Raw genomic sequence first — 9,987 nt, 5'->3', positions numbered from 1 at the left:
CAGCATCGCATATAAAGATAAAATGTAAGTGAATTAACCTCATTTATGTAAATTCTTACGTTCCATGTCAGAGCTCAGTCCTCCTCGATGCCAAAACATAGAATTTTGAAAAGTAATCTATTACCTTTGAGGAGACCCACCGTGGTTTTTCGTCCCTCGCCATTTCTCTGGCAGATCCCATGTGACCCGGGCGTCTCGTGGGATGTGGGATGTGAAAATACATACACATCACTCATATCGTACATGGGAACTCTTCCCTTCTTCACCTCCACATGCACAGACCGGACCTCAGTGATTTATTTTACATCACAGGGACATTTACATCTGCTAAGCGCAGATGTGAAAATGATATTTATCATATTTCCTAAATACCACACTGAATAATGCTTGGAACATGATAAAAGATGGACAAAAGCCCATTTAGACTATTTCTAAACATCCAATAGAGAAATATGTGTAATTTTTCATTGATTTTTCTCTTTAAAACAGTTGTTATGAATCATCCTTTTATACCACATCGGGCTTAAAATAATTCATTTAAACATATGTTGTCCTATAAAAGACGGATAATATTCACATACCAAAGTCGGAGCCTGTTTTGAAATGACCAGATTTCTTGCCATTGAAACTTCAGCAGCACGATCACTAAACTCGGAGGGTTTAATCCCTATTTATGTCGCTTTGATATAAACACATCCATTTCCAAAGTTCCTCGTCATGAGACGACCCAATCTAACTCCTCATCGTGTAAAACGTACGTTTAGGAGAGAGACTGGGTGGAGTCTGACATGTTTAAAATGGTGAAATCAGCTTTTCGTGTTTAACAGGACATTTCATGAATGTGCACCATGAAAGTGACATACGTGTATAGAGACTTTCCAAAGGCTCCTCACACACGTTATTTCATGCCTTATGCACTTTAAACAACTCAAGTTCATTGATTTTTTAACTTTTTTTTTTTACCACAACCAGTTAGTTTCTCTTGAATCTTCACCAGAAATTAAACTTTCATTGTTACTTGTTATTGAAAACGAATATTTTAAGATGGAACTCATTTAAATGTCTTTTTATTTTTGGAAATTGCAAAACCCAGAGTGTTTATTCACTAAATTCTCCTTAAAAAGCCCCAAATACAATGGAAACATGTTTAACGTCGCTTTGTAAGAAGTGAAAACTTCAGCTTTGATCCAAACAGTGAATAACATCTTAGATTCTTTGAGGATTGAAAGTGTCATCTTATTTAAGTACCCCGGGATGCTGCAGAGTGATCGACACTGTAAATCCAGAGGATGTCGCCTTTACAGTCCCCCCATAGACCTTCTGGAGGTGCAGAGAGGTCACCACCATCCCTTCTGGTGAGTGTTGCCAAAACAGAAAAAAAAAAGAACATCAGCCATTTACCACTGTGTAAGATGTGCAAATATATATAAAAAAGGTACATTACCACAGAAAAACAATCACAAATAAAAAACACCTAAGGTGTAGTACAGTCCAGAAGCGTTGCTGCTTTCCTGCGTTGTCAACCTAAACAATGCCAGTTGGGTGGTCAGAGTTCACAGGTTCAGACTGTTCAACAGGGGATTTTACGGCGACTGAAGCTTTTGTGTTTTCAGTGTGCAGTGAAAAACGTGAAAAAAACATAGTATCTCTGATGACCTCTTAGTATTTTACTTTTTGCATGTTCACTTTCTCAACAACTGCATAAGTATCTATTTTTGCTCTAATCGTCCACCGATACTTCACTGTTGTTTAAACCGTAAAACTCTGTTTTGTGCCAAAACATGACAAGACTTTAGACACTTATTCCAGTCGTCTTCCTCACTGGCTGTGATGCTCCTGTACTGTGTCAACAGCTTGTTTAAAGTAAGTATTCTCAGCTCATCAGGAAAATGGAGACATAATATTCTGGAGTTAGCTGATGTTTAACATAAAAAAAGATATTTATATCATCTTTACACACCTGAATAAGTTCACATTTTAGACAGCACCTGAACTTTTGCAAATATTTGTTTGAAAAAATGCATCCTCTCACAGACCAAACATGGGAAAAATAATACTTCTGGTAACATTTATTATTTCCACATTAATATATATATATAAAAAAAGAAGAAACAAGGCCACCGACGCACTGTAACATATATGTACAAGAATAAACAGGTCAGAATAAAATACTCGAATTTGAAAATTGCAGTTTACATTGTTTTGAACAACCTGTACATTTAAACTGTGAACAAAAGTCTTATTTTTTTAAACAGCCTAAAGGGTGCATTCATACAACCAACTAAATATACACTGGCAACTCACACCATTTTTTTTTTTTAATTATTAAGTTTATTGTTCTTGCAAACGAGTATCAAAATAACATCTTTGGATTAATCAACCAATTGTTGAACAATTACACCGGTAAACGGGATCTTGGTGTGTTTTTAAAGTAATTTGTTGCATTTATCAAGTGGGGGGAATGTTGTATTATTAGAAGCGAGCGGTTCTGCTGCTTATATTTGTCAACGGTAAACGACGTGACGGTAAAGTTTTTGTCTCTGCCTTTTGAATTACGCGTGGAGAGTCTGTGCGTAAACTTTGTCCACCCCGCGGAATGCGCCTCGAAAGTACCCAGACGGTCACACCGTGGATCCGGGGGAGGAGTAGGAGTCCAGGTCGGTCTTGGTCACCCCCCCGGGGAACAGGATATAGGCCACCTGAGGCTGTAAACCGGCCGCGGACCAGGCGCTACAGTTACACGGCACCAAGTAGCCCGGGCTGGAGGCTGACGGGTGGGCGTGGGTGTGCTGTCCCGGCCCGGGGCAACCAAGACCCCCAAACCCCCCAGTCTGGTACCCGAAGGTGTGCGCGCCGTACGGCGGCGCGCCCGCGGTCAACGCGTGCGGCTGCATCTCCGCCAGCCGCTGGACAGCTCCGGTGCTGAACTGCGCCACCGGCTCCAGGAGCGAGAACGAGGAAGAGGAGGAAGAGGAGGAGGAGGGAGCGAGCAGAGCTCTGGCTTTATCCCCGGGGACGAGGAAGGAGTCAATGGAGAATCCCTTCAAGTGGTCCGCCGCGTCCCCGAGGAACGACGGCAGCGGGAAGACGAAGCGGTCCCTCTTCAGGAGACTCTTGGCTTTGCGCCGGGGTCTGTACTTGTAGTCCGGGTGCTCCTTCATGTGCTGAGCCCGCAGCCGCTTGGCCTCGTCGATGTACGGACGCTTCTCGGAGTCCGGGAGCATCTTCCACTCCGCGCCGAGCCGCTTGCTGATTTCAGAGTTGTGCATTTTGGGGTTTTCCCGGGCCATTTTCCTCCTCTGTCCTCTGGACCAAACCATGAAGGCGTTCATGGGTCTCTTGATGTGATCTAAAGGTTTTGCCATTTTAAGAGCTGAATCATTAATGGGGGGAAAAAAAACAAACAAAACTCGTCAATTACACTTTAAAAACAAGTTATCCCTCTTTAAAAGGCATGCTCCTCTCGTGCGTAAAAGAGAAAAGGGGGGGAAAAAAACCTTTCTCCTTTTTGTTTTTTTTTTCACTTAGAAGATACCAGGATCCAAAATAGACTGAAACATCTGCACAAAGTGGCACTGAAAAGTACAAAAAGCCAAAGCTCCGGTGCATGAATGGGAGTCACAAGTCGGAAGCTTGTTATGGATGATGCTGGGCATGTCATCCACTCATCAGCACGCCGCTGTCACGGCGGGCCAGGCCAATGGGAACGAAAGAGCGCTGTAATCCCCACACACACACACACACACACACACACACACACACACACACACACACACACACACACACACACACACACACACACACACACACACACACACACACACACACACAAAAGTGACTGGAGGCCTTCCACATGTGTGAGGAACACCCCCTCTTCTTTCTCTCCAGCAGCGTTTAGTCTCACCGAATCTCCACTGAGACAAGTGCAGGCATGCGGGCAGGAAGCAAACAGAGGAAAAAGTAAACCCAAATACAAGCAGGACAATCGAAATTTAAATGTTTTTTTTGTTTTTGTTTTTTTATCAAAGTTGGGGACCTTTCCTGAACTAAAGCTGCCCATGACTATATGCATTGCGAATAGAGAGTTCAATCCAGGGAGATGAACTCGCTCTTCATTATTTTAAAGCTCTCTTTATTAGACAGAATGGTTTTAAAGTAAACGTTTAATATTCTGATGATGGCCCACAAAGACATTTGAATGGGATTTACTTCATACTTCTGGACTGAGAGAATATTTGTATGGGCAGTGTCTAAAGGGGCTTTTAAATCTAGGTATTTAGTTAAAAAAACAAAAAAACAAACTCTAAATTGATGTGTAGATGTTTGTGTGATAATTATATTTACTTCATTTGGCTGCTCAAACATATAGATCAAGTCAAACTGAGAGGACGAGACTCCAGGTCACAACTTCAGTCCTTGGGTTTTGCACTTTCAAAACAAATATGTCGTCAAACCATAATCATTAAATCACATTCCTGCGATGTGACGTTGGCTTATTACACTGTATATCTATATGTGTGCAAGTGGTTCACCTTTGCCTTCCTCCTCCTCCGCAGAATCAATATTAATCACAGTCATGCTTCACAGGCCGAGTGACTACATTGATTGCAACAGTTTTTTCAAAAATTACCACCGCTTATCTGATCAAATTCCTGCTTCGGCGGCCCTGTCTGTTATTGAAATGACATTGATGAGAAGTGAATGGTAACTTTTCCCAGCGTGAGTTTTTCCTTTTCAAGTTTTGAGAGGTCACCATTAAAAGGCGTAAACAGAGTGTAAAAAAACCAAAAACCCCACCATATATAGTTTGAAAACACCTGTTCAAAATCATTGTGAGCAAGAAGAAGAAAAAAAAAGGGACTTCTGGCATTCAAATAAAAAGGACTACTTGGCAGGAGAGTCGAGGAGGGTGGAGGTGCAGTGTGAGCTCTGTGGATGGGGGGGGGGGGGTGTCTCACTCTTTCCACAGTTTTAAAAACACCTCCTCTCTTGGGAAAATTCACTCAGGAAGTTAATTTTGTGAGGACTTTCATTCGGTCTTTGCAAGTGTCTACGTTGGAAGCTTCCAGGTCCTCCGCAAAAAAAACAACAACAAAAAAAACAACAAAACTGCTCCTGCTCAAGGGATTATTTCTATAAACAGAGGAGTGGTGGTGTTTGGCTGCAGACGGACCTGCAGCGGTGAGTTGAAGCTCGGGGGGGGGGGGGGGTGTTTCAGGTTCAGGTTGGAAAAAGATAAAGTCAGATATCATCCCAGCAGCACAGAGTGTGGCCTTTATTTCATTTACCTCCCAGAATGAAAGGCACAGCGGGCCGCCTCAGAGGCCAAATAAACGGGACATAAAAGATCCAGTGGCGCGCGGGTCGTCGTCGGCGGAGACGATAAGACGTTTCCGGGGAGTGTTTTTTTTTTTTTTTTTTTTTTTCCTTCGTGGTGCTCCGTCACAGCGGACGGAGGGCCGGAGGGATAAAGGTTTATTGGCGGCGGGGTTCAGACGGCGGCTTGGTGGATGTTGCCGTTATCTGCTACGCTGTGGGTCCAGGCCGGCCCTGCACACAGGAGGCACCTGCTGCCACCGCCGAGGCAATTACTGCCTCCGCGGAGGGGCCCGTGTTTTAGAGAGTTTTCCGCAGGAGGAGGAAATGTGAGGCAGACGACATGAAGGGAGGAAACAACATTTATTTATCCTGCACAAAGCTTCCAGTTGTTTTAGTTGAGGGGGGGGGGGGGGGGGGGGGGGGGCATGTGTTGGTGTTTTGTGTACTTGTCAGTGTTTGGAGTTACTTCTAAGAAAGGGCAGCATTTCAACTCTGAGGAGATGGGGTGGTGGGTTGGGGGGGGGGGGGGGGGGTTAGAAATGGGTAATAAGAAAAACTGCCAGCAGCACAAAATAGCTCTGGTAATCCGGTTATCCCCCCCCTCAGGCTCTAAAGATACTGGTCCTCTCCTTAGGAGTCTATCTTTTCTTCTTATGTCAAAACTGTCCTCTATGCACTCAGGTGGATTAGGGAGTCACACTGTAGAAAGAAATTGACAGGTACAGAAAGACCTGGGGGTGAAAAGGAAATGAAAGACGACACAGAGAGGCGGGCCAGGCACTCCAGGCCGGGGAGCGTGCCAACATCTGACAAGGAAGGGGATCTATCAAGTCGACTAAACGTTGGACGGAAAGAAAAGGACACTGTTTGCCAATTGATCGTACTGACGAACCCAACGCTTATTGGCAGAACTTGATTGCGGATCCTCATCCCCGTGAAAGCCTGACGGCGCTCCTCGTCAGACTCTTCTGGAGTGTCCAAAAGTAAAACTCAATTAGCATATTTAACATTTGACTTTGTTCAGAAAAATACCATTTTAAGCAGTGAAGTCAACACTGCAGATCCTTTGCCGGGTCTCCATCATTCAACCGTTGAATGAAAAAGGGTCTAATTTGGAGAATGAGTCATTGTCTCTCAGCTCTGCCAAATATGTTCTTCATATTCATTGGTAAGCAGATATTTCTGAACTGGGACAACTCTGATCATTTAACAAGTCGCTGTCCTCGTTTGACAGTGACCAATGTCAACTGGTTTGTGTCTCCTTGTGCCTTTAAAATGGTCACTTTTTGTCATTTGAAGTCACATCTGGCCATCTCCTTCACGTTGCTTTGTCTACGGCCACATCCGGATTCAATATTGATTTTTTTTTCTGACATTTCTTTTCTTTTTCTTTTCCATTATAAAGCCCAGTTTTCACATTTTATTGTCTTGATTTGGATGCTTTGTATACATTTCTAACATGAATATTTTTGTGATCAGACTGAAGCCTTTCATCACCTGGGCCTGCGGGTTATGAAGTTAAGCTCATCATATGTTTTAGTGAGAAATCAAAGAAACTATGAGAAAGGGTCACAAACGACTTTCTGGAAAATAAATTCTTCTTGGTCAAAGTCCTTCATCACTGTGTCGATTTCTTCAACGCGCTCAGCTAAGATCCAAAAAATAGTTCAGATTTGTGAATCAAAACAGTCAAGTCTTTCTGTCTGATTTCTTCATTTTAGAATATCTACAAGATAAGAGAGAATTGATGCAATATTGACAAAAACAAACCAAAATACAAGCGTACAAGCAGACCGTGATGAGACTCGATCTCTTTCACATTTTATGGAAATCGGACGTTTTTGTAAACGTTGGCCAGGTTCTTGTGTGTGAACCCACGATTATGTCTCTGTGCGAGGATGCATAAAGTTCAGATGCACAAACCGACTTCAAATTTTGTCCCTTCAGCTGCAAATAAATTCCTTGAAATCCCCCCCCAAAAAAAACATTTAAGGCGAACCAGAGCTTCTGACACTTCTGAGCGGTCCATTAGGAAACATTTCAGGGGGAAAATCCCCAAGATTTTCTCTGCTCTGGGAAGGATTTCACTAAATCTTGTGCTTATTCTCATGATACTTAGGAAAAGTAAAGCGGGTTTTAATAGCTTTCGCCCTGACACATTGATGGTGGAATATGCTTTGCTGTGTGGCTGATAGCTTCAATCCAAGGCTGTGTGTCTGCTCGGCTCTGCCCGCCAGAACACTTCGGCAAGGCCCCGTCTAAACTAAATTAATACACTCCCTCCGACATCTGAGGATAAACCTGGGGGCCACATTACGGCGGCAGCCCCTATCAGTCAGCTTGTAATACAACCGAGTCAGCAGTCAATGAGATACATTTGCAAAACCAGGCATTTGTCAGCTACTCAGTGCCACAGAGGCAAGAGATTTAAAATGTCCTGCATTAAATTAAGTGCCGCTTGAGAAGTGAAAGGTGCCGGCTAAGCAGGCAGACGCTTACTTTAAGTGACACTCTGGTTAACGGGGGTGATGAGAGTGTAGTGTGATGGTGGGAGGAGAGGAGGAGTGTTTCTTTCTCATTTGGCTTTCGCTGAACTTGACGCTCTTGAAGAAAGCCTGCGTGAAGGTCAGAATATGGCGGTTGTCTGTAAATGCTCAATTAGTTTTTCTAAAACCACAATATTTTCACAGTTGTTCTTTTTTTTGGAAATACTCAGGATCTTAAAGTTTGACCCGTGTCGTGGATTATCATGGCTCCATTCAATCTGATCGTCACGTTATGATATACAAATAGAAATGACCTATTTTAAGTCCTCACTTTAAAATGTGTTTCAAACCTGTAATCTTAAACCATCAGTGACATTCCTGGATATCAGGGTGACGTCGTGTTGCTGTTACACTGAAGAGCAGTGTGAACTTGGAATGTGATGTAATGTGGTGATGCTGAATATCCTGACAATAATAAATGATGAATTCTCTCATGGAGTTCCTCAAATCTCCTTTGTATCAAATTCCTTCAGATAATTGAATTCACCCTGATTCCATCCGCTGCCCAGCTGAACACTCTTCTGTGAACAGAACATGATGGAAAACATTGTTGGTTCTTAATGCTCATCTATGTCGCTGGCTTCTTTTCTACGACAAAGTGGATTACAGCGTCCCGTGTAAAACACAGGAATTACCACAGTCCCACTTTCATTTTGGGTATAACGAAAACCCTTGTAACACGTGTTATCAGGAACGGGGCACTTAAAATGTATAGAGAGTCACGTGTCTGGTGGTATGAAGCCACACTACCAATGACGGCACATGGCACCACTAAGAGGCTTATGAAAATAATGGAAATAGTGTAGCTCCTGTGGCGATGATATGGCTGGCTGTGACAGGAAAGGGGGAAGAAGCTGGTATTTACCGAGCTACATCTTGGACTCGGTTTAAGGAAAGCAGTGGCTGTCCAGAGTCAGAGAGGAGGCAGGGGGGGCAGAGATGCTGTCACCTCTGATAAGCTCCCACAGGGTGAAGACAAAAGGTATCAAATAGTCCTGGTTTGGTGGGCTAAATGACTGAAACATACTGCAAAGTAATTACAGCCATGTACTGTATTAATACAGCACAAATGGGGAGGGGGGAGGGAGAGGGGTTCCACAAGCTATTTTAAAACAAGATCAGATAATGAATTTCCTCTTTTACAGCTGATGCAGTCAAAGGAGGAAATGAAACAAGCCTGCAAACCACAGAGCTGCAACGCATGCACCAATTTTAATAACAAACTGAGAACATCTGAGCCACCAGTGTGTAGCGCTTGACACATTCTTGCAAGGCGACGGTGTCATTGCAAGACAAAGAGACAACTTATAAAAGCTCAACTGTGCTCCCAGCGGCGTCCACAAGAGGTCAGTATGTGACAAACCCTTTTCCTTTTTTTGTTTTTTGTTCACACAGTAAGCGTAAAGCAGTCAAGCAGTCACTATTTTAATTGTACTGTTTTCAAAATATTTGCTGTTAATTTAAGGTCTTTAAATTGAAAGCAAAAAAATAGATTGACATAAAAATATGAGGGCTCGTCCGGGATTTGAACCCGGGACCTCTCGCACCCAAAGCGAGAATCATACCCCTAGACCAACGAGCCACAGCCGTAAACCCACGCAGTAGGTTATTTATAGATACACCAGAATCCGGTTTCAGAATCCGGCATGGACATCTTTTCAAAGCGTCTTCCAAGGAACGAAACAACCACTGCTGGAGTCAGAGATAAGGATTTGGTTGAGAAGTTAGTTAAGAAGTAATTCCATATTCATGTAAAGCTTTTAAACATGACTCGCAAAATGGCTAAACAAACAACACCTACAAAATTTAGAAGCTTAAGGTCCAGCATCACGTTTCACCTGGAGCTACGACATCCGGTACACATATGTAACACCCCAAGCCGCACAAAAAGGTCAACAGATTCAAATCCAAAAAAACCCAACAGGAAATCGACTATTTTTAAAAATATGGAAGATTTTGGCTAATTTGTGCCCAAACGGACACAGTTTCAAGAGTAAATTCGTCCTGGAGGTAATTCCAGTTGACCTCAAATGTGTTTCTGTGGATGGAAAAGGGATTAGTGAGGGACTGGTTCTCAAAATCTCTTACAAAGGTCTGAGAGCATGGCCACAGCCACGCCACA

General features: G+C 43.2%; 1 protein-coding gene across 1 annotated transcript; it reads right to left on the bottom strand.

Moving 5' to 3' along the window:
- Positions 1-2,621: 2,621 nt before the first annotated feature.
- On the bottom strand, positions 2,622-3,365 carry LOC308135765 (transcription factor Sox-14-like; the record flags this gene model as incomplete). Its single annotated transcript, XM_080503871.1, has 1 exon — positions 2,622-3,365. One exon carries the CDS (start codon positions 3,363-3,365, stop codon positions 2,622-2,624), a length of 744 nt encoding a protein of 247 aa, XP_080359997.1.
- Between the last annotated feature and the right edge of the window lie 6,622 nt (positions 3,366-9,987).

Source organism: Blennius ocellaris (assembly GCF_963422515.1).
Source record: "Blennius ocellaris genome assembly, chromosome: 10".
In the NCBI taxonomy this organism is placed as follows: Eukaryota; Metazoa; Chordata; class Actinopteri; order Blenniiformes; family Blenniidae; genus Blennius; species Blennius ocellaris.
This window is presented reverse-complemented; position numbering and strand designations above follow the sequence as displayed.